This window comes from Cervus elaphus, chromosome 12, assembly GCF_910594005.1.
Source record: "Cervus elaphus chromosome 12, mCerEla1.1, whole genome shotgun sequence".
NCBI classification, from domain to species: domain Eukaryota; kingdom Metazoa; phylum Chordata; class Mammalia; order Artiodactyla; family Cervidae; genus Cervus; species Cervus elaphus.
In genome coordinates this window covers 1-24,945 of record NC_057826.1, presented here as the reverse complement: position 1 = coordinate 24,945, position 24,945 = coordinate 1, and the positions used below count along the sequence as shown (strand labels likewise).

General features: G+C 47.2%; 1 protein-coding gene across 1 annotated transcript; it reads right to left on the bottom strand.

Moving 5' to 3' along the window:
• Positions 1 to 538: 538 nt before the first annotated feature.
• On the bottom strand, positions 539 to 18,980 carry LOC122704993 (histone-lysine N-methyltransferase PRDM9-like). The gene is made up of 12 exons (XM_043920163.1): positions 18,912 to 18,980; positions 18,383 to 18,506; positions 17,967 to 18,074; positions 13,757 to 13,806; positions 11,850 to 12,006; positions 10,915 to 11,016; positions 10,430 to 10,701; positions 9,016 to 9,083; positions 7,753 to 7,946; positions 5,829 to 6,076; positions 2,279 to 2,462; positions 539 to 612 (listed from the first exon to the last, which is right to left on the bottom strand). The coding sequence occupies exons 1-12, from the start codon at positions 18,978 to 18,980 to the stop codon at positions 539 to 541; spliced, it is 1,650 nt and encodes a 549-aa protein (XP_043776098.1).
• Positions 18,981 to 24,945: the final 5,965 nt, after the last annotated feature.

Here is a 24,945-nt window from a genome sequence, read left to right as displayed (position 1 = left end):
TTAGGCCCTGTCCATTCAGGACACCCTCTCCACAACCCAGCTGGAGGTGCTCTGCCCCCACTGCCCACCTGGGTCTCAGGAGTAGAAGAGACACAGCCTAGGGGGTCTCTTCTCTGGTCCAGGGGAGCGTCACACCAGCCACCCTGTCTCCCTGCCCATAATAAATAAGGAGGTTGTTGGCACCTGGGTGAGAGATGTTGTGGGCACCTGGACTGCCTCATCCTTGTGATTTGAGGTGAAGACAACACAGAAGGAGAACCAGCCAAGAAGGATCCAGGCAGCAGTAAACCCCTGTTCACAGGGACTGTGTGAGACCAAAGACTCACTGTGCCCAACCTGCTCCCACTTTTGGGAACTGGCCTTTGTCATTCTCTGGGCAGGAGGTGGGAAGGACAACCCGGTCTCTCTTACACCTCCTGAGACCCAGGTGAGCACTGGGGGCAGAAGCACCTCCACCTGGGTTCCAGAGAGGGTGTCCTGTATGCACAGGGCCTAACCGTTCAGTGAGGCCGGCCCTCGTCCACAGTGCACTGACCTGCTACAGGGTCTCGGGTTCCCTGGCATCCAGCTCCCCCATCGCCAACCCCAGCTTGGTGTCTTGGGAGCCCCTCACTGGCGGGCACCCAGCAGGTGAAAGTTGCATGCCCAGTGAGAAGGAGGAGAAGCCGGTGCGGCAGGGGTCCAGCATGGAGTGTCCAAGACCCCTCTGCTCCCCCAGGAACACCCAGCCCCGCCTGCCGTGGGCTTTCTCCTCTTCAGTATGTGTCTTTGTGGCTGATGTTGCCAAACACCCTCCTCTGGAAGAGAAGGCTCCATGACCATGGAAGGGGTGGAGGTGAGGAGGTGCTGTAGCCCTAAACCCAGAGAGCTTCAGAACTAAGTTCCCTGAGCCCTGAACGTACTGCCTGTTACATCTGTACCAACCGAGGCTGAGATCCAGGCAGATTCTCTGTGGAAACAATTTCCATGTCCAACAAGAGAACCAAACTAGGCCAAGATCTGGGCAGATTCTCTGTGGAAACACGTTTCATGTCCAACAAGCGAGGACTTGTTAACCCACAGCTGAACCCTGACACGTGGGATGTGCTGTAACTGTGGAGACTGCAGGGAAGGTGTTTGAGAGGCTTCTTCCCGGGCGGCTCCCCGAGGCCCCTGGAGTTACTGGACCCAGAAGGGGAGCACTCTTGCTTCTCTCTTCACTGCAGGCCAGACGGTGCCCCCAACCACACAGCCCTGCTCCTCTGCCTCCCTGAGTTCAACAGAAATCCCCCCGGTCATGAGCCCAAAGCACAGTCTTCTTGGTGAGCAGAGCAGAGGCCGGTGGGAAGAGGGGTGGAGGCTGAAAGCTTCTTTGTAGAGGAAAAACACGGATGTGTGTTCCCGTGTGTGGTGGCCGGATGCTGCAGTAATTGGTGTTCTCCACACATTTATGGGTGGGTTTTAGTTTCTGTATTTTCTAAATTTCTTGTTTTTTAAACAGCTGCATATTATGAGAAAATTTTGCAATCAAGCATGAGCACTTGCAAAATAAGATCTTTTTTTTTTTTTCTTTTCCTAAAATGTTGCAGTTTTCAATGGTGACGGATGAATAGCCTCCTACTTTTCAGTATTCATTTGATTGGCTGTGCTGGTTCTTAGCTGTGGCATGCAGGGCCTTCAGTTGCAGCATGTGGGATCTAGTGCCCTGACCAGGGGTTGAACGTGGCCCCCTGTGTTGGGAGCTCAGAGTCCTAGCCTCTGGATCAGCAGAGAATGCTGCGATCTCCTACTTAAAGCAAGGTTATTTATTTATTTTCGGCTTGCTGGGTCTTCGCTGCTGTGCGGGCTTTTCTCTGGCTGTCGGGCATGGGGGCTGCTCTCTCGTTTCTGCGCTGAACTTCTCCCTGTGGTGGCTGCCCTGGTTGGGAAGCAGAGACTCTAGGCTCTTGGGCTGCAGTAGTTGTGAACGGACTTAGTTGCTCCACGGCACGTGGGGTCTTCCCAGATCAGGGACTGAACCCATGTCTCCTGCATTGGCAGGTGGATTCTTAACCACAGCACCACCAAGGGAGTCATTCCCCTCCCCGCTTCCTGCCAACATCCCCCTTTAAGAAAAGACTAAAAATAATCTGTTTAGTAAGTTTTCAGGAGTCTGAGCTCTGGGGTCAGCGTCTGGGTGTCATTCTCCCAAAGGCATCTTGGCTTCAGATACTGGCTGGGCTCATGAGTCCAGTAAGCAGGGCAGGTCTGGTGGCTGAAGACAGGCTTGGCCTCTGGAGCTCTGCCCTCACCGACTCACCCAGGGTACCCGAGCCCCTGCAGCCAAGCAGAGCCGCGCGCAGGCGGGGCTGGTACAGCCACAGGGACACGGTGGTCAGGGTGGAGCGTGCGGTGGAGGCAGCTGGCTGTCCATCCCATGACTGCTGGTGTCCTGTGTGACCGTGCAGGGCAGTCACGGTGTCAGGTGGGGCCTGGCCGCTGTCCTGGGGACAGGATGGGACCTCAGAGAGCTCGCATCCCCACTCCCCATCTCCCAGCTCCGCTTCAGATCATGGCTTGTGGCTGCTGGCAGCTCCCTGTGCTGGGAGGCTATGTAAAGCACCAGCCTCCTTGCTCAAGGTCAGCTGAGACCCCCCAGTTCTGGGGTCACACATCATCTGTGCCACCATCCAGGTCATCCCACTTCTGTGAGGGAGGGCCTGTGTGGGGCTGTGGGTGATGGTGGATTTGGGGGTGTTGTGGGCTGGCCCCAGGATTCAGCTTTTTGAGGGGAGGGGAGGGAGAAGCTTTGACCTGCTCAGCCTTCCAGGGGATTCCAGGCATAGCTCTGGTGGGAGGTGCAGCTGAGAAGCCCCTGCAGGTTTCTGGATCCCCACCGTTTTTCAGTTGAAGCCGCTCTGCCTACACCACCCCTAACTCTCCCTCCCGTGGCCCCGGCCCGAAGCCACAGAAGATGGGGAGTTTACGTGGCTTCCCTTCCTGTAGGGAAACCAAGCCACAGACAAACACGTTCCTTTAAGAAAGCATAGAAACCCGAAAATATTAGTGGGTGCTTATTACTGACTCGGGTCATGTAGAGACGCTTCATAAGCCTGGCAAACGGAGGGAACTGAGGGCCGTTGCCCCGAGTCCTGGACTTCGCACCCTCCGCCCCCCGCACCGTGGCCCACTCTCCCCTTGGTGTCTTCTGGTGGCCGGGCGGACTTCATCCTCCTGAACCCCTTCTGGAAGGATCAGGCCAGGGCAGAGGTCATTCACAGAGGGGAGGGTGTGGTCGACCTTAAGAACCCCATTGCCCCCACTCTGTGTCGGAGCTCAGTTCCGGGTCTTAGCAAGCGTGGCTTCCTGGTGCTGTCCCCACCCTCACTCACCCAGGGTGCGGGGGCTTTGTGTCCACCTTCTCCCCTCGTGCAGCCCAGTCACCCCAGGACCCGTGATGTGTGTGCATCTGCTGTGCTCACAGCGCACCCCGGGGCCCATCAGACTTCACTCATGAAAGGGAAGTGTAAGGATGAACTATTACATGGTTAAGAATTTCAAGGTTGCGACAGCGTTGTCCAGAGCGTACGGGCACGGGTACGGGGCCCATGCAGAGAGAAGCCGCGGTGTGGGCTTCAAGGACCCTCCGTGTGGGGGTGGGATGGGGGCCGGACAGGGATTTTCTGCAAACGCGGCTCCAGGCTTTCTTCTCGGCAGGGGTGACGACTGTGGGCACTTCCTGTCTGTGGAGGGGCCCTGGGGCTGCCCAGCCCAGCAGGAAGGGCAGGGGTGGGAATGGAGGTCGGCCTCCCTTAGCACCCCTGACCTCACACCCCCTCATCAGGGCAGCCCAGTGCCTAAACGGCCTCTTCCTCGTCTAGCTCTGAAGACCTGGAAGGTGTGGGGGCTGAAGGACATGCAGAAAACAAATTGTGTAAAGCAATTATCCTTGTATTAAAAAATAAAAAAAGATTAAGGAAAAAAACACAAAGGAAAGCAAAGGTGGGTCTTGCGTTCTCAGCCAGCCTCTGCCAGATTCCGCCTGTGCTTCCGCATCAGACCAAAAGGCTGGTGCTCCCACCTCGTATCACAGATGAGAATAGAGACACAGAGAGGTTGAGCATCTTGCCCCAGCTCACACAGCTGCTGGGGGCAGGGCTGAGAACTGGACCCCTGAGGTCAAATCTGGAGTCCAGATGCTGTGATGACCCGGAGGGAGTGGCAGAGACCAGATGGCCCATGCTGAGCCAGGCGCGCACATACACACACACACGTGCACGTGGCCTTCACCTTTGCGGCTACAGAAGTCAGAGGAAACCAGAGGGCAACCAGGAGAGGCCAAAGGAGAGCGAAGGCTATAAGGAGGAGAGGCCACACTTCCCAGGAGGCCAGGGAATTCCTTTCCCTGGTGAGTCTGACTCCACTCTGCATTCCTCTCCCTGGACACAGGAACTGACTGTCCAGTGACCTAACTGACTTGGCTCCAGAATTATGCCTTCCCAGGGGTTCAGCTACGACTGGACTCCACTGCTGTCAGTGATAAGGGGGGAATGAGTACATAGTCTGGGCTTCAGATTTGTTTGGAGACAAAATTTATTAGAAGAGAAGTACTAAAAAACCACAAAGGCAATTGGCCTGAACATCTCCAGAACACTTAAGAAACCCTCTGCTGTTTATCTACCTCCTCTCCTGTCACGAAAGTGGAAGGTCTATTTAACAAGTAATTCTGTGCTTATCACACTCTTTCTTTAAAATATTTATTATCTGCTTATTTATTCGGCTGTGCTGTGTCTTAGTTGCAGCCTGTGGGAGCTAGTTCCCCAATCAGGTATTGAACGTGGGTCTCTGCATTGGAGTCTTGGCAACTGGACCACCTGGGAAATCTCTCGTGATACTTCTGGGGATACTAACGGGTCTCAGACCTCCTCTGAGGCCCCCTTAGAGCAGAGGCATGGGGTGGCTGCAGTAATCCTCCTGAGGCTAAGGTGTGGTTTGATGGTCTTGACTCACTCACACTCCCTACAAACAAAGGACTTCTCCCCTGTGTGTGTCCTCTGGTGTCTGATGAGGATGGACTTCTGACTGAAGTTTCGCCCACACTCCCCACAAACATAGGGCTTCTCCCCTGTGTGTGTCCTCTGGTGGGTGATGAGGACGGACTTCTGACTGAAGCTTCGCCCACACTCCCTGCAAACATAGGGCTTCTCCCCTGTGTGTGTCCTCTGGTGTCTGATGAGGATGGACTTCTGACTGAAGTTTCGCCCACACTCCCCACAAACATAGGGCTTCTCCCCTGTGTGTGTCCTCTGGTGTGTGATGAAGACAGACTTCTGACTGAAGCTTCGCCCACACTCCCCGCAAACATAGGGCTTCTCCCCTGTGTGTGTCCTCTCATGTGAGATGAGATGAGCCTTCTGACTGAAGCTTCGCCCACACTCCCCGCAAACATAGGGCTTCTCCCCTGTGTGTGTCCTCTGGTGTCTGATGAGGACTGACTTCTGACTGAAGCTTCGCCCACACTCCCCGCAAACATAGGGCTTCTCCCCTGTGTGTGTCCTCTGATGTCTGATGAAATCTGACTTCTGACTGAAGCTTCGCCCACACTCCCCGCAAACATAGGGCTTCTCCCCTGTGTGTGTCCTCTCGTGTGTGGTGAGACTTGACCTGTCCTTGGAGCCTTGCCCACACTCTCCATATGTGACTCTCATAATCCCCGAGACCCCTGCCCCCGTGAGTAATGTGACTGTGTCCTCTGGATTCAGTTTCTGGCTTGTGCTGGGCTCGTTTTTCATTCTCTCATGCACCCCAGAACCCCCCATTTGTCCTCCGATTGAGTAGGAAGAGGCCCTTGAAATCCTCTTCAGCCTTACGCTTTTCAGCAACGGTTGGGGCATGGCCTTGGTCTTGTGACCCTCAGGTTTGTCGCTCGGGCTGTGTGGATCTGAATATCGCTGATTTTGATTGCCTAGGCAGGGATCCTCTGGTTGGAGGAGGTCTCTTTCAGATGGTCTCAGGAGGGTCTGAGACGGGTGACTGCGTTGGGTGTGTTGGCTGAGGAATTTCTGACTGGAGAAGGCCAGAGAGCAGGAGGCACATGGGTGGATCTTGGGCTTCAGTTCTGCTGAAAGAGGAAGCTTTTGGTCAGGTAGCTGGTTTGCCGTGGTCAGGTCTGCCTCACTAATTATCTAAGTGTTGACAGTGCACGATTTGTCGCCCATTGAGTGTGTCTTTATAGTCCACTTTTCCACTCCACTCTTATTCTCTACATCTACAGAAATAAGGAAGTTGGTGTCAGGGGCCTTTTCTACATATCACCCAGATAGGGACCTTCCAGCAGCATCAGAGGCAGCGTCTCTCCTGATAGAGGTGGATCTGCAGGGACTTTCCCTGCCTGTAAGTATCTGAAAAGTCATGTCACAGTGGCCACAGGTATTTACCCTACTGTGGGATAAGACTTGATGCCTTAGATGAAATCTCCTGAGTGGCTCCCTGTGAGGAGAAAGGTTCTATTAAGTTAGGGGCGCCTGGCCTGGAGTTCTCTGCATATGGGAGGCAGCACAGGGGGTGGTTACAGCAGGTGTGGGTAAATCTGACTTTGTGGCTCCTTGTTCAAAGAGCAGCCTTTGTGCCGATCTCTGCAGGAAGTGGGTTTGAGACTGGATGAGACCGAGCGGCCCAGGTCACACTGACTACAGGTCTCTGGCCCCTGCTGCCCAAACAGGTTCACAAATTGCTCCTGTCTCAGTTTCCCATAAATCATAAAATAAAGGCATATGCTTTCTCAAGCCTCACCAGTACTCATACCTCATTTATTACATTCAGGCTTAGTCCATTTAACGTGCACTAGGAAGCCCTATTTAAAAATACATCTCCAGCCAGACTCTTCACATCCTCACTCGAAAGCATCTTCAGCCAGCCCACTCTCCCCGCGTGTCTGGCAATGAACTGACCTCTGAGGGGCCTCCCTGCTGATGTCTCGTCCCCAAAATGAACCAAAGCGTCATCTCAGCACAGAGAACATGCTGCTTGCAGCAGAAAGCCGCGCGGTTGTTCTGTGTCACCCAGGAGGACCCCTGGGGCCTGCACGTGGACACAGACCCTGAGGCTTCCGTGTCACATCCAGCCTCCTTCTCATCCTCTGTGCTTCCTCCCATGACCCCTGGCATGGTCTCTCTTCCCGGCCCTAGGTCTGAGGCACTGGCTGCTCCCCTGTCTGGAATCCTTACCCACGGGTGTTATCTGTGCACAGACCCTGCCCCACCGTCCTGCACCACACCCCACCCTCTGCTCACACTGACCCGAGGCAGGTTCCCTGCGCTGTTTTTCCTCAGAGCACCAGCCCCTGTCTGGTGTGAAGCCCCTGCTGCCCCAGGGCAGTGGTTCTGTCTGTTTCGGTGCGTGGAGCCCTGTCTGGCACAGAGTGTGAACTCAAATGACAACAAACTGGAACAGTAACTGAATGCACATCACTGTACATGTGTCGTTTAGAAATGGGACGAAATGAGGAAGAAACAGGTAAAGGGCAGAGAGCTGGTAGGTGCCAGAAGTGTTGCTTTTTGCTTCTCAGCCTTTCAGCAGAAGGTGATGTTACACATTTTTTTTGCATGAAATATTAAAAATTAGAACTAGCATTTTTAATATAAAAATTTTTCCTAACAATCATGAAAAGAATCAAATTCTGAGGCATTTTAATTGCCACTCTACTGACTTTACACTGGATTGTCCTCTGCTTTGAAATCGGACCACGGAGGCTCCCAGGATGGGGTGGGGTGCTGGAAGAGGGCTGACACTCACCTCTCCCGGCCGCGAGCTCACTCTTCCCCCGGCTGTCCCGCTTGATGCCAAGGTCCTGACCATACTCGTCCCCGTACCAGACCAGCAGCTCACAGCCCGGCCTGACCACCTGGCAGGTTCGGTAGAAGATCTGCCCGTGATACTGGAAGGCCACCAGGTTCTGTTCCTCGTCGTCCCGGGCACAGTTCACATACCTGGGGGCGAGGCCGGGAAAGGGAAAGAAACCTCAGGTGATGAGTGCCCTCCACTCTCCGACCATGCCCAGCTCCTTGCCTTCCGCCTCTGAGGCCGCCCCTCATGTGGACCTTCTGTTCACACCTTCGACCAGGCCATGTGAACTCCCATGCCTTTCTCTCCTTACCTAATTAGCCATTTTCCGGAGCCCAGTTCCAGACTCATCTCCACCTGGACTGTCCTTGAGGCTGGTGACCTCCAGCTCCTCTAAACTCTGAATTAAGTTCTCTTTCATCCACAGGACTTGGTGCTCCTTGGCTAACACGCAGCCCTCAGCACTCACCCCAGCCTGCTTTCTCTCCCGAGGATTTCTCCCATCTCCCCACGTGTATCCAGAGTCCTATTCGCTTCCCCACCCCCTCCCACAGAAACTTGGAGAGAGCTCTGATATAGCTTGAGACACGGAACAGTAATTGTTTGTTCACTGTCTGCCTGCCCTGATGAAAGGGAGGCCCTCAGAGAATGGCCCCACTCAGGGCCATCCTGCCTCCCATTCCTTCTGAGGCCTCAGGGCCCACTTGTCACTGGAACCAGGCCTGAAGAGGTTGTTGCCCACATAGAGTCAAGGTCTCCTGTATTAGGTTTTCCTGGCGCTGTGTAGTTACTCAAAGATAGAAAAAATAAGGTTACTGTTCCTAAAATCAATTGGCTAATGTCTGTTTGCAGTATGTTCTCCAAAAGGACATGGGTTGTGTGATCTGCTTCAGTAACGAAGTGCACTGTCTAAACCGAAACATAAAATGCATGGTAAATGTCCATTAAGTGAGTTAAAGTGTCCCTGGTGAATCTAGACTCCTCAAGTTGTTTTCAAGTCCACCAGTTTTGTTCAGCATATAGACTTGTATCTTGACGGCACATGCCATATTTTTATTTCCTTCTTTCTAGTGTCTTTTGACATGAAAGAGCATGATATGGAGGGACAAGAGGAAGGAAGATGTGAAAGCTGTTGAGGGAGCCGGGTTGAGAAGGAAAGGGGCGTGGGATGGAGGGAGTCTCAATGTCTACACACTGGAGACTCACTGCACTCACCTCATCCAGTTGGCCCAAGACGTGTCCTTTCCATCCACATACTCGTAGCAGTTCCTCCCTTTGGTGATCTGAGTGTCAGAGAAAGAGTTACAAGCTTCCCTCTTTCTTTTATTTGTTTTTTGGTAGGAAGATATAGAAGAGCTATTTCCTTCTGTAGTCATTGGGGCTTTTCAGCCTGCATGGATTCACCTGCCATTCGGACCACACGGTAAGCCCCTTACTCATCATTCCAAGTCTGAGTCTCTTGGTTCATTGAAGGCAAGGGCTCCACAAGGGAGGAGTCACTTCTGTGTGTCTCTACACTGTGTTCCCACCTCTCCTCTGACCTTTAGATAGAAGTCCTGTGAGTGTGTACCACGGTGTTCCCACCTCTCCTCTGACCTTTAGATAGAGGTCCTGAGTGTCTCTACACTGTGGTCCCACCTCTCCTCTGATCTTCAGATAGAGGTCCTGTGTGTTTCTACACTGTGGTCCCACCTCTCCTCTGACCTTTAGATGGAAGTCCTGAGTGTCTGTACACTGTGGTCCCACCTCTCCTCTGACCTTTACATAGAGGACCTGAGTGTCTGTAAACTGTGGTCCCACCTCTCCTCTGATCTTTAGATAGAGGTCCTGAGTGTCTGTACACTGTGGTCCCACCTCTCCTCTGATCTTCAGATAGAGGTCCTGTGTGTTTCTACACTGTGGTCCCACCTCTCCTCTGACCTTTAGATAGAGGTCCTGAGTGTCTGTACACTGTGTTCCCTCCTCTCCTCTGACCTTTAGATAGAGGTCCTGAGTGTCTGTACACTGTGGTCCCACCTCTCCTCTGACCTTTAGATAGAGGTCCTGTGTGTCTGTGCACTGCGGTCCCACCTCTCCTCTGACCTTTAGATAGAGGTCCTGAGTGTCTGTAGACTGTGGTCCCACCGCTAATCTGACCTTTAGATAGAGGTTCTGAGTGTCTGTACACTGTGTTCCCTCCTCTCCTCTGACCTTTAGATAGAGGTCCTGAGTGTCTGTACACTGTGGTCCCACCTCTCCTCTGACCTTTAGATAGAGGTCCTGTGTGTCTGTGCACTGCGGTCCCACCTCTCCTCTGACCTTTAGATAGAGGTCCTGAGTGTCTGTAGACTGTGGTCCCACCGCTAATCTGACCTTTAGATAGAGGTTCTGAGTGTCTGTACACTGTGTTCCCTCCTCTCCTCTGACCTTTAGATAGAGGTCCTGAGTGTCTCTACACTGTGGTCCCACCTCTCCTCTGACCTTTAGATGGAAGTCCTGTGTTCACGCCCAGGGCACACAGTACACAGGGCTGACTGTGTCATTGCCGACCGGGTTATCACCATCTGTATCCTCGCATGTAGACATGAAGTACCCCCCACCACACACAAGCGGTTAGACCCCAGAGGACAGGGAAACGGGTGCTTCTCACCAGCCAGGCATATCCACTGTTGGCGGCCTCTTCATCGTCTGTGATCTGGCCCTCGTAGGGGCCAAAGTGCAGGCCCAGCGGCAGATTCGACGCCTCGTTCCACACTCCAAGCCCAGCGTCAGGGATGCCCGACAGTCTGATGCTCAACCCGGGGGGCAGAGTGAGGGCTGAGCGATTGGCATGCCCCTTTTCCACTGCACAGTCCTTTACAAAGGTTGGGGGCCCATGGGCAGCACAGCTGTCGATGAAGAAGTTCTGACACTCCTCACAATCTGGAGGTGAGAACAGGGAATGAGAGGAGGTATAGTGATGTTGCTGGTCATAACGACCTTCAGAAGGAACTGGGGCATTCATGGCATTTGGCCTCGATCCTGCACCCCAAGTCATAGAGGAAGGGGATGGCTGGGGGACCAAATGGTGGGGTGAGGTTAGTGGACCAAGTCTCCTAGCCGCTTCTCCATGAGAGGGCCAGCGGGGTCACTCACAGAGGTAGTCGTCATCCTGGGGCTCGCTGACCTCTTGGTACACGTGGCCCTTTCTTTCCCGTAGACTGTACCTCCTCACTCCAGTCTCCTTTCTTCTGAGTTCTAAGATGGAGAACAGAAGCTAAGCAAGGCCGGCGGGGTCTGGGGAGTTAGTCCCTGTTTTATCATAAAGTGTGAGATCTCCTACCTGTCCATTTATACACTTTGTGAAAACCTTCTTGCATGTATTTTTCAAACTTTTACTTTTGTAATATTATGTTTTAATGTTACATTATTTATTTCTTGGCCACACTGCATGGCTTGTGGGATCTTAGTTCCCTGACCAGGAATGGAACCCACACCTCCTGCAGTGGAAGCATGGAGTCTTAACCACTTAACCCCCAGGAAGTCCCTCCTCTATACTTTGTTTCTTCTCCCTTTAACTACTGGTTCAGGAGACTGAGGCTCCACTGACCACAGATGCCCAGTTCAGTGATAGTGTCCTGCACTTCCCGTTAGTAGGTTTAACTTTCCAACCTTCCTACTTAGGAAATAGTTCACCGACACATCTACTCAGAAAATATATGATAAGGGCACATGACACGTTAAGGGCACATGAGCAGAGTTCTGGGCATAAACACCAACAAAGCATGGTCCCCATCATCACAGCTGGGTTTATCAAACGACTTGTAGGTGTCAGACTTTTGCATTTAATGTAAGGCTTTCAAGCACTGTATGAGTTAGGTATCCTTATCTTCACTTTACACATAGCAATCAGGGCCTCAGAAAATGTATAAGATTTTCCCAAGGCCCCAGTGCTAACTTCATGTCTCAGATCAGTCCACCTTAAACTCCCACCTACCCAAAGTCCATGCCACACACCTAGGTCATACTTATTAGTTTTTCTACAGGGATTAGAGGAACTAATTAGAGGAACTCCCCAAACTTTGTCTTACCGACTTTTTGTCTGGGGTGCTGTCCAGGGGTCCTTGCTTTTCTGTGATGGGGCACTGGTTTCTGAGCCTGCTTGGAGCCACTTGTCTTCAGTGATTTTGCTGCTCCCGGCAATTCCTTCAAACTAGATTCCTTACTTAATGGTGCCCTGGGCATTCTCTTCCATGTGAGTAAAAGACAACAGGCATTTCTTTAGTTCTTTAGGATTTTATGAAGTGTTTTGACATGCATGACTTTAGTTAATACTTTGACAATTCTTGGAAATACCTGATTTTGGGGGGGGTGGGTCTGAACACTGGAGTGTAACAAAAGGACCTAGGTGGATAGTGAATCAAAACTAGAATCCATTTCTTAAGGTTCTTCCCCTTCAACTTTCTGCATAAAATTGAGAGCAAGGCAGGGAGAATAGCTGGAGGTCAGGGAAAGAAGAGGGTAAGGGCTCATAGAGAGATCCGGGGTTTCTATTAATTAGTGGCCCTTTGATGGACGAAGAAGTATGGAAAATTACAGAGGGGAAAAACCACATCTGGAAAATAAGGTGACAAAGCCGTGAGATTAAGAAGAGAAAAGACGATCGGCAGAAACACATTTAGACAATAAAAAAATGAGATGAAAGTTGCAGGTTGCCATGTCCTAGAGACAATGTTTGGAATTAAAGTAGCTGGTCTCATCAGTTCTCCTTGAACAAGGCTGTATGACTAGCTGGTTCTGCTCAGTTTCCTGATCCATTAATTGATATACAGGCTAATTCCTAATATTATAGGGACATGAAATTTAATAACCTTCAACAAATTGTTTTGTGAGCTATTTAATACAATAAGAACATGAGCGTACATCCCTGGTATCAATTTATTCCCCAAACTGCATCTATATTTGAAGTCTAGCTCACAGATATTATCTTCAGCATTCTTTGACCTTTCTACTCCTAGATGAATGCTTAAATGTGGAGTCACTCATTCACAAAACATTCAGGGGTCCCTCAGGGGCTTTGAGCTGGGCCTGGACTTCTGAGAATGAATGCGGGTGGGCTAGGCTCTCAAAGCTCACAACACAGGGGCAGGCTAAACAAATGATTCCAAACAGGAGAGTTGCCTATTAGAGCTCAGAGGAGGAGCTGTTACTCCTCCTGCAAGAAGGAGCATTTGAAATGATGCCCAGATGATGAGTTTCTACTCAAAAGTGGGTAATCTATGTGACGTCCTTCTGTTATTTTCTTATTTGTTGCTTTTCAGTCATAAACCTGAGGCTTCTCAGGGTTGCGAGTTGCTTCATCTTATTGGAGTGGGAGGCCCTGAGGTAGGGATCCTGTCTCCTTCTTCATTCTGGACCATCCACTCTACAAACTGCCCAGCATGTCCTTAAGCTTCCCTTAGTCAGATGTCTTAGCATATCCCTCCCTAGCACAGCACAAAAGAACTGAGGTTGAAAACATCTCTCAGATGAATGATATAAAGATGTATGAATAAGCTTCATAGAACCATGGAAGCTTTAATCATTTTTTAAGTAGTTTAGAAAAAGTCCTTTGCTTTAGATTGCACTACCAGTGATACGGTGATCTTGGGCATATAATCAATCATTTTTTTTTTTTTTTACCTCAGTTTTGTGATCTATAATACTGATAGCTATATACCTACTTATAGGTACTATAGGATTGATTTAAGGTTTAAGCAAGTTTATTCACATAAAATGCTTAAAGTCTGAAATATTATGAAAATAATGTAGCAACAGAACAGCCTACTACTGCTGTTGTTCTTCCTAACTGTAAAGATTGTGATGATGTCAGACAGTGTGCTAAAGATCCAGGGCAGGAAGGCAGCCGTCTCCAGGATCTCTGTGTTTTCTCCTATTCTGACCTGTGCCTGGATCCATGAGGAGGACATTTTGGCAACAGGATTTGGGAAATACTCACCTTCTTGTGTTTACTGTGCTCCACTCTGAAGGCCATCGAAGAAGGTTTACCTAAAAAGTGATGAGAATCAGTTTTGATTGGGAAATGTTTCCAAACTCTGGGTATTCTAATTAGGGACACATAATTCTAAGCCAGAGAGTGACAAAGACAATGATTACCAAAGGAGGAATGGAAATGATTTCTGTATCATTAACTTCCATGGTTCCACTGGGAGCATATAATAATTTTCTTAAAATTAAAAAAAAATATGAAACTTCATCTGTGCCTCATCTGATGTTCATAAAGTATCTAATAAATTTACTAGTCTTTCATGTCAAAAGCACTCATCAATGTAGAAATACGAGGAAGTTAATGCAATATAATAAAGGTCATATATTGAAAGTCTACCTCTAACATCCTAGTCATCAGTGAAAACCTGAAAACTTCTACGATCAAGGAAAAAAGGCAAGAATGCCTGATATCTACATTTCTGTTCACCATAATATTAGAACTCCTAGCCAGGGCTTTAGGTTAGAAATGGAAACAAAAGGCTTCCATTTAGAAAGAAAGAAGTAAAATTATGTCTGTTCACAGGGGCATGGTTTTATGTGCAGAAATATCTTTAAATCCACACACACAAAAATCCTGCACAGAAAGTTGCACTGTACAAAATCAACATTGAAATATCTTTCCATGCATGAAGAATGACCATTCCACAAAGGAAAATAAGAAAACAATCCTATTTATTTTTTATTTTTTTAAAGCTATACTGAACAGCTAAATTAAAAAACAATATACTTATTTTTATTTATTTGTTTGTGCCAGGTCTTTGTTGTGGCATGTGGGATCTAGTTCCCTGACTAGGGACTGAACCCAAGTTCTCTGCACTGGGAGTGTGGAGTCTTAGCCACTGGACAAATAATCTTATTTATAATAGCATTGAAAAGAATGAAGTAATTAGGAGTAAACTTAAGGAGATGAGAGACTTATATGTTGAAAACTACAAAATACTGCTGAAAGGAATCTGATGTAAATAAATAGATAGATGTCTCATGTTTATGGATTTAGAGGCTTAATATTATTAAGCTGTTCATACTACCCAAAGCAATTTAAAGATTCAATGCAATTCCTATTAAAATCCCAATGGAAGTTTTTTCAGATATAGAAAATCCATCCAACAGTTAACACGGAATCTCAGAGCACCCCAAATAGGCAAAGCAATCTTAGAAAGAACAGCAAAGCTGGAAGCCTCTGATTTCCGAACATACTACAAAGGTACAGGAACCAAAAGAGTGTAGATTTAGCAAAAAATGTATGCTTAGTCGCTCAGTCTTCTTGACTTTTTGTGACCTTTTGGACTGTAGCCCACCAAGCTCCTCTGTCCAGGGGATATCTCAGGCAAGAACACTGGACAGTGTTGCAATTTCCTTCTCCAGGGGGTCATCTTAAACCATGGATTGAACCCACATCTCCGGTGTCCCCTGCACTGAGGGCAAATTCTTCACCTGCTGAGCCACTGAGGAGGCTGGCTGGCATAAAGACAGATATGTCAATCAATGGAACAGTATAGACAGCCAGAAATAAACTCTTGGATACATGGTCTAATGATCCTCATCTAGGGTGTCAGGATAATGGGGAAAGTTTAATCCCTATAATGAATGGTGCTGGGGAAACAAAATAACCATATGCAAAATAATGAACATCTTACATCTTGAAGAAAAATCAATTCAGAATGGATTAAAGACCTAAATGCAAGACTTGATAAGACTCTTAGAAGAAAACAAGGGTGAAGCTTCACGACACTGAAATAGCAATGATTTCTTAGATATGGTGCCAAGTGCACAAGTATTAGTAACAAAGTAAAAATAGACAAATGAGAGTAATCTTAAAACCTCTGTGCAGCAAAGGACACTGAACAGAGTTGAAAAGGCCACCTACAGGATGGTAGAAAATATTTGTAAAATATGCATCTGATAAGGGGTTACTAAGCATACACCAGTATGAAATAGGCTACCTATAAGCCAGGAAGAGACCCTGATTGACCGTGATGGCACCTTGATATCAAATTTCCACACTCCAGCATTGGAAGAAAACAAATTTCTCTGGTTTAAGGAATGCAGTCTGCTTTGTTATGGCAGTCTGAGCTGACTAACAGTGAGAGAAGGAATTGAATAGACATTTCTCCAGAGAAAATACACAAATGGCCAACAAACATATGAAAAGATGCTCAATATTACTAATCAATAGGGAAATACAAATTGAAACCTTCTGTGATGGGCAATATGTATAAGAAGACAATAGCAAGCTTGGTAAGGATATGGAGAAATTGGAACACTTATACACTATTGTTGGCAATGTAAAATGTTGGAGGCTTTCTAGAAAACAGTATGGAGTTTCCACAGAAAGTTAGAACTGCTGTATGATCTAGCAATCCCACTCAAAAGTGTATTTCCATAAAAAATTGAAAGCAAGTTATTGAATAAATAGTGGGCACATGTATGGTCCTTTCCGCATTATTCCCAATGGGCAAGATGTGTAAGAAATCTAAATGTTCATTGGTGGATAAAAGATAAAGATTATATATAAGATATATATTATAGCTCTTATATCCACATGCACACAACAGAATGCTTTGAAGCCTTAAAAAAGAATTCTGTCATATGCTACATCATGGATTGGCCTTGATGATATTTTACTAAGTGAAATGAACCAATCAAAAAAGAGAAATATTGCCCAATTCCACTTCTATGAGGCATCTAAATTAATCAAATCCATGGAAACAGAAAATAAAATCGTGGTTGCCAATGGCTGTGAGGAGGAAGGATTGGAGAATTGTTACTCAGTGGGTTAGGGCTTCAGTCACGCAAGATGTAACATTTCTACAGATTTGTGGTACAGCAATGTGTATATATATCCCCGGTGGCTCAGCAGTAAAAAATCCACCTGCAATGCAGGAGATGCAACAGATGCAGGCCCAGTTCCTGGGTTGGGAAGATCACCTGGAGCAGGAGATGGCAATCCACTCCAGGATTCTTGCCTAGAGAATCCCATGGACAGAGGAGCCTGGTGGGCTACAGTCTATGGGTACGCAGAGTCAGACATGACTGAAAGATTAGCACTATGGCCACTAACACTAACGTGCACATAGTTAGCAACAGTGTGCCATACACTCAGAAATTGTTAAAAAGGTAAATAAGGACGTGCAGGTGTATGGTGAACCGAGGCGTATGTATTCCCTGTGAAGAATCTCTCCTTATGTCAAAACCTTTGCAGACAACCAAGTGTTTGTTTTTCATGTCCCTTTCACTAATTTTAATAACCTCAGGGAACAGAGGGACTTCCCTGTGCTCAGTGGATGAGAATCTGCCTGCCAATGCAGAGGACACAGGTTCGATGGCTGGTCCAGGGAGATGTCACTTTCTGCGGGGCAGCTAAGCCTGTGTGTCAGAAACTACAGAGCCTGCATGTGTTCTGCAGTGAGAAGACACTCACCGCAACCAGAGAAAGCCCGTTCACAGCAACAAAGACCCAGTGCAGTCAAAACTAAATAAATAATTTTTAAAAATCTGGGAGAACAGAAATCCATAGATGGAGAATCATAGGACTATCTAAATTGTTTTCTCCAGTCTAGGCACATTAACTCTTCTAAACTCTTTGAGAAGCAGAAGAGGAAGTGAGCTGCTCACTTCTATTTTATAATAAGTGCAATTCATTTTATTTACCTGATGCCATCTCTGGTCAGTGAAATGTGGGAAAGATCATGGAGAATAAATAGTTCTCTCCAGCCCTTTCCCAGAATCAAAATAAAAAATTAGTTTAACCTTAGGGTAAGAAGATCACAGGTTTTGTTTTATATACATACATAAATAATGTATCTTGATATAATATGTTAATCATTTCCTCTTTGAAGAGATTTAATCCAATAACCAATGAGATTAGTATTAATCTGTTTGGTGAATTTATTTCTAAGGTTTGTTTAACTGCCTTTCACTAAGAATGTTTAGCAAGATAATTCTTTTTTAAAAGAGTGATAAATTTTAACCATAAAACTTTTGAGAATTACACTGGAATACCTAAACATTCATCTTCATTCAGGCTAATGTCAATATTAAGCCACAGCCTCTTTGGAATGCTGAAAATTATGTTTTCCTTGCTAATGGCTGAGATGTAGTTGAGACCTAAGCCTAGGCTGGTTTCAGGAAGACACCTCCACATCCTCCTGGGCTCTCACCTTGCTGCCTTGGTGTCCATTCTTCATCAGAATCCTCAGTGTCATCTACCTGGGGCTTGATGACCTGCCTGCGGTGATGCATGAAAGTTGGTTGAGTGGCTCTGAAACCTGGAAAGAAGCAAAACATTTGTCCTAAGAAGGAGAAACAAAGCACAGAAGCAATGGGAAGTGTCACAAAGTCAAGGAAATTTGTAGGATGCGCTGGGGGAATCTAGAATAAGGCAAGAGGTGAGCTCTGCACTGCAGGGTCAACCTCCCTTTGGTGCTGAACTGGTAAACATTTCCTCCAGCTTAGTCTCCACACAAAAGGGAACTGTGAGCAGATGAAGCCACCTAAGAGCGGGCCAAGTGAACACTGAGGGTGAAGACCTGCTTCATGTTTCCCAGGCTCACAGGCGCCCAGCACTTCCTGTTACCTATAGCAATCAGCGCTTCGTAGTTTCTTTTCACATTCCTATATCGGATTTTTTCCCATTCTCCCATCTCTTCCCATTCTTCCTTGGAGAAGTATACAGAGATGTCTTTGAAAGCATCTTTGGCCTAAGGAAAATAATAGATTTCATCAGTGATTTACTAATCTAAGTCAGACCTTAGAGCTGGGCCTTCTCGTCCACCATTTGTGCAGGAGTAGCCTGAAGCTACTGGATGGTCTGTGTGAGACAGGGGTGAAGACTTTCCTTCCCGACTGTGTCCTGCTTACCTGAGCAAACACTGAGCATTTTCCTAACTCTCCCTGGACACAGAGCAGTTGACGAAGCTAGTGTCCTGTTTTTTCCCACTCCACCCCACCATCTCAGACAGGACCAGGCCTTCCCATCCTGTGAACAGCCACAGGGGAGTTCACTCAGCTGCCCAGGCAAGCAGTCTGTGGTGCTTCAGGGACCAGTGCCATGTCCTTCCTATAGAGCTGGCTTAGAGCCCAACTTTGCCGCCTCCAACTCTCACCGTGGGCTTCCGCTCTGTTCTCCTGGCATCTCCCTCAGTGCTCTCCTCTGGAGATCTGTTCGGCCTCATGGCCATTGGAGTGCTCAAGGCCAAGGTGCCTGTGGAAGAAGAAGGTGCTGAGATAGCCCAGACCAGTGTCCAGAGCCTGGTCTGTCTGCCTTGGGTGGAGTGTCCAGGGCAGGAAGGTGAGGGGAAAGTCAGGGTGAGGGTATTGGTGGGATGGACTGATCCTGACTAGATATGACAGATCAGCCTAATGTGAACTAGATTTGGTTTCTTTGGTTCCCTACAATTCAGCCCCTCTGAGGGAAGGCACTGGGAGGGATGTGTCTGGGGTGACGGAGGGATTCTTGAGGAGATCTGCGTCCCACAGGCTGAAGTAACTGGGGTCCTCAGACAGAGGGGACTGGGGATCTTTTGGCTGATGTAGAATGCGTAGGGTGAGAAATTTTGGGATCTGTGAGGCTGAGGAAATCGGGTGTTTCTTATTAAGGGACTTTAAGTCTCTGACAGGCAGGACAGTTAGGGTCTTGAGGAGGAAGAGTTTTAAGAGCTCGCAGTCGGAGGTATTCACGGTCTCCGAGGGTGAGGAAATTTGGTGTCTCTGCGGTGGTATTTTTAGGGTGCCTCAGGCTGAGGGGAACTGGGGTTAATCTAGGTATTTGAGGGTCGCAGCACTAGGGGATTTGGTGTTTCTGTGGGTGAAGGGACTTGTAATCCCTGAAGCTGACGAGACCAAGCCCCCTTCAGATTAGGACTCAGGTTGCTCAAAGTTGACAGGATTTCGGGCCTCCCACCCTGGAATTTGAAACCATCAGGCTAAGGGTTTATGAGGGCTGCGCAGGGCGCGTTCCCGTAAGCCTCCCTGCTGTCCTGCCGTGCTGCCCACCCTGTCCCCAGGAGCGGGAGAGGTTCAGCGACGTCCAGTCCTTCGGCGCTGAGGTGAAGTGAAGGGCCAGCAGCCTGCCTGTACCCTGTCAGGCACAAGCGACCAATCTGCGTTGTGACTGAGGCAGTCTGGCCAATAGGTGCCCGGAGTGTGGGGAGCTCGATGGATGCCCCGCCCCACCGCTCGGGGATTGGCTGCTCTGTGGGCGTGTCTGTCAAGCCTCCAGCGCGCAGGCGCATCGTGGCTGGTTTGTTTGTTTTCAGGCATGGCCGCTTAGGCCTGGATCCTCAAGTGGGCGGGTTGTCCTCAGGCTGAATGTTTCTTTCCAGTGCCCTCAACTGGTATATCGGCTCCACCAGACTGTAACCGTGCTCCCGGAGTGTATCCTAGGTCCCCCTGTGCCCTACCTTATCAAATCGAGTTTTGGCAAGAACTCTTATGTGGTGAGTACTGCATTATTCAAGGGAAAATGGTGTAATTAGCTACATTCTGATGAGACACAGTATAAACGCCGGTATGGTCAAAGATTTAAACACAACGCATGGAATAAGGATGTTAGAAAAAACTTGGAGGATTTTTAACCTGAAAGTAGAAGTGGCACTGATGAGCCATCTGTATATTTAATGTAGGTATGAGCAGCCTTCAGAAATGAGGTATAAATAAAACCTCAAAGCCTTGCAAGTGTTTTCTGTAAGCCAAGGCATTGATCTGGAGGACTGTGGATCCACTGAGCTGAGTTTGCCTGACACCTACTGGCTTCACAAGATAAAACAGGGACACTGTTCCTGGCCCTTAGGTAGCTTTGCTCACAGAAAATTAATGTGATTTCCATGTATTGGACGCAAAGCGACTGACTGTAGAATTAGTGTCAAGTGGTGGTTGGGAGTCTGGATGGAGAAATGTTACCAGAAAAGTGAGTTTACCTCTTGGTGGGTGTAGAACCAGAAGGTACAACCCAGCCAAAGCTCATGGGAAGGAAATGTGTATTACTTGCAGAACTATGGAGAACACCATGGAGCTTTCCAGAGCAGGGTCTTTGTAAACCACAAAGTTGGGTAAGCTTATTCTATGAGTACAGGCATGTTCCAGCTTCTGTGGTGACTCAGATGGTAAACAATCTGTGCATAGCAGAAGACCTGGGTTCAACCCCTAAGTGAGGAAGATCCCAAGAGGAGGGCGGGGCAGACCACTCCAATATTCTTGCCTGGAGAATCCCATGGACAGAGGAGGCTGGTGGTCCATGGGGTTGCAAAGATTCAGACATGAGTCAGTGATGAACACTTTAACTTTCCAGGCATGTTCATTAAGGGTCTTGGGCTGTGGGAGACTCCAAGCTTCAGTCGATTAAAGTCTTGAGAGTCAGAACCAGTCACCATCAGCATCCCTTACATTGCAGCTGGTCTGGTATATATATAGATATCTATTCTTGATATAGATATAGATATCTATTCCTCTTCATATTCTTTCCCCTTATCAGTTCAATTCAGTCTCTGAATCACGTCTGACTCTTTGCAGCCCCATGGAGTGTAGCACGCCAGGCCTCCTTGTCTATCAGTAACTCCCGGAGTTTACCGAAACTCGTGTCCATTGATTCCGTGATGCCATCCAACCTTCTCATCCTCTGTCGTCCCCTTCTCCTCCTGCCCTCAATCTTTCTCAGCATCAGGGTCTTTTCAAATGAGTCAACTCTTCACATCAGGTGGCCAAAGCATTGGAGTTTCAGCTTCAACATCAGTCTTTCCAATGAAGACTCAGGTCTAATCTCATTTAGAATGGACTGGTTGGATCCCCTTGCAGTCCAAGGGACTCTCGAGTCTTCTCCAACACCACAGTTCAAAAGCATCCATTCTTCAGCACTCAGTTTTCTTTATAGTCCAACTCTCCCATCCATACACGACCACTGGAAAAACCATAGCCTTGACTAGAGAGACATTTGTTAGCAAAGTAACATCTCTGCTTTTTAATATAATGTCTAGGTTGGTAATAACTTTTCTTCCAAGGAGTAAGTGTCTTTTAATTTCATGGCTGCAGTCACCATCTGCAGTGATTTTGGAGCCCCCGGAAATAAAGTCAGCCACTGTTTCCCCATCTATTTGCCATGAAGTGATGGGACCAGATGCCATGATCTTAGTTTTCTGAATGTTGAGCTTTAAGCCAACATTTTCACTCTCAGCTTTCACTTTCATCAGGAGACTCTTTAGTTCTTCTTCACTTTCTGCCAAAAGGATTGTGCCATCTGCATTGCTGATATTTCTCCGGGCAATCTTGAATCTAGCTTGTGCTTAATCCATGTACTACATCATTTCTCATGATGTACTCTGCATAGAAGTTAAATAAGCGGGGTGACAATATATTGCCTTGATATGCTCCTTTCCCAATTTGGAACCAGTCCGTTGTTCCATGTCTTGTTCTGACTGTTGCTTCTTGACCTGCATACAGATTTCTCAAGAGGCAGGTCAGGTGGTCTGGTATTCCCATCTTTTTTTAATTTTCCAGTTTATTGTGACCCATAGAGTCAAAGGCTTTGGTATAATCTATAAAGCAGAAACATATTTTTTCTGGAACTCTCTTGCTTTTTCGATGATCCAGTGGATGTTGGCAATTTGATCTCTGATTTCTCTGCCTTTTCTAAAACCAGCTTGAAGATCTGGAAGTTCACCGTGCATGTATTGCTCAAGCCTGGCTTGGAGAATTTTGAGCATTACTTTGCTAGTGTATGAGATGAGTGCAATTGTGCAGTAGTTTGAGCATTATTTGGCATTGCCTTTCTTTGGGATTGGAATGAAAACTGACCTTTTCCAGTCCTGTGGCCACCTCTGAGTTTTCCAAATTTGCTGATAGATTGAGTGCAGCACTTTCACAGCATCATCTTTTAGGATCTGAAATTGCTCAACTGGAATTCCATCACCTCTACTAGCTTTGTTTGTAGTGATGACTCCTAAGGCCCACTTGACTTCACATTCCAGAATGTCTGGCTCTAGATGAGTGATCACAGCATCGTGATTATCTGGTTCATGAAGATCTTTTTTGTATAGTTCTTCTGTGTTTTCTTGCCACCCCTTCTTAATATCTTCTACTTCTGTTAGGTCCATACAATTTCTGTCCTTTACTGAGCCCATCTTTGCGTGAAATGTTCTCATAAGCATGAGTTTTAAGGTTGCTATTGCAGGAAATGGCCACAAGGCGTCAGGACTTTTTCATGCCCAGTTGTGATTACCTTGAAAGTGAAAACTTTCAAGTTTTAACTCAAGACTGTAATTCAATATGTAATGTAGCTGAAGAAACACCCAAAAGCTTGTGTGTTCTTTCTGAACATTCTTATTTATTTATTGTAATAATTTTTTAAATTTACTGGCAGGTCCATGTGGCATGTGGGGTTTTTAGTTCCTCGACCAAGTGTCGAACCCTCGCCCCCTGCATTTGAAGCACAGAATCTTCACCACTGGACTGGAGGGAAGTCCCCTTAAGCATTATTTTCTTTAAAGTAACCTTTATTTCATATTGTAGTAACATTGATATATCACGTGTTGTTGGTGGCAGGTGAACCGAATGTATTTTCTATTTTTGTTGTTGTCCAGTTGCAGAGTCAGATCTTTTTGTAGGAGCGTTCCTTTTTCTACAGGCCCTGTTATACTGGTAGACATCTATTTGTATATACATAAGTGTACATAAATGTAAATATCTAGGTACATAGATATGTAAATGTCCAGAGAGAGATATAAATGTCTATGTATGTAGATATACAAATGTCTATATGCATAGAAATATACATTCTAGGTACATAGATGTATAAATACCAAGGTTCATAGAGGCATAAATATCTATACACATAGACATATAAATATATATGTACATATCGACATAACTATCTATGGAAAACAGAAAAAGAGACACAGATGTACAGAACAGAATTTTGGACTCTGTGGGAGAAGGCGAGGGTGGGATGTTTCAAGAGAACAGCATCGAAACATGTATATTATCTAGGGTGAAACAGATGACCAGCCCAGGTTGGATGCATGAGACAAGTGCTCGGGCCTGGTGCACTGGGAAGACCCAGAGGGAGTGGGTAGAGAGGGAGGTAGGAGGGGGGATCGGGATGGGAAATACATGTAAATCCATGGCTGATTCATGTCAATGTATGACAAAAACCACTACAATATTGTAGAGTATTAGCCTCCAACTAATTAAAAAAAAAAAAAGAAAAAAAAAAAAAAAAAAAAAAAAAAAAAAAAGAAGTATTCAATTTGTTTTAAACCATGGGCCCCACCCAAACCCAATTAATCAGAAAATTTTGAAGTGGGGTCCTGCAATTCATGTTTTCTAAGCAAGATTTTCAGTTGATTGTGATGCACATGAAATTTTAGAACCTCAGTGGCTGTTTTTTAAAGTCACCTTGGAAAGGGAACCCTCTTACACTGTTGGTGGGAATGCAAACTAGTAGAGCCACTATGGAGAACAGTGTGGAAATTTCTTAAGAAAGTGGAATTAGAACTGCCATATGACCCAGCAATCCCACGTCTGGGCATACACACTGAGGAAACCAGATCTGAAAGAGACATGTGCAACCCAATGTTCATCACAGCACGGTTTACAATAGCCAGGACATGGAAGCAACCTAGATGCCAATCAGCAGATGAATGGATAAGGAAGCAGCGGTACATATACACCATGGAATATTACTCAGCCATTAAAAAGAATTCATTTGAATCAGTTCTAATGAGATGGATGAAACTGGAGCCCATCATACAGAGTGAAGTAAGCCAGAAAGATAAAGACCAATACAGTATACTAACACATATATATGGAATTTAGAAAGATGGTAACAATAACCCTATATGCAAAACAGAAAAAGAGACACAGATGTACAGAACAGACTTTTTGACTCTGTGGGAGAAGGCGAGGGTGGGCTGTTTTGAGAGAACAGCATCGAAACATGTATATCATCTAGGGTGAAAGAGATCAGCAGCCCAGGCTGGATGCATGAGACAAGTGCTCAGGCCTGGTGCACTGGGAAGATCCAGAGGAATTGGGTGGAGAGGGAGGTGGGAGGGGGGATCGGGTTGGGGAACACATGTAAATCCATGGCTGATTCATGTCAATGTATGACAAAAACCACTACAGTATTATAAAGTAATTAGCCTCCAA

Coding starts and splice junctions, on each gene's coding strand:
- LOC122704993 (XM_043920163.1), bottom strand. CDS start 18,980: ATGAGGCCGAACAGATCTCCAGAGGAGAGCACTGAGGGAGATGCCAGG. Junction 11,017..11,849: donor GCACCCCAGACAAAAAGTCG/GTAAGACAAAGT, acceptor TCTCCATCTTAG/AACTCAGAAGAAAGGAGACT. Junction 2,463..5,828: donor CCCAACCGTTGCTGAAAAGC/GTAAGGCTGAAG, acceptor TCCTGTCCCCAG/GACAGCGGCCAGGCCCCACC.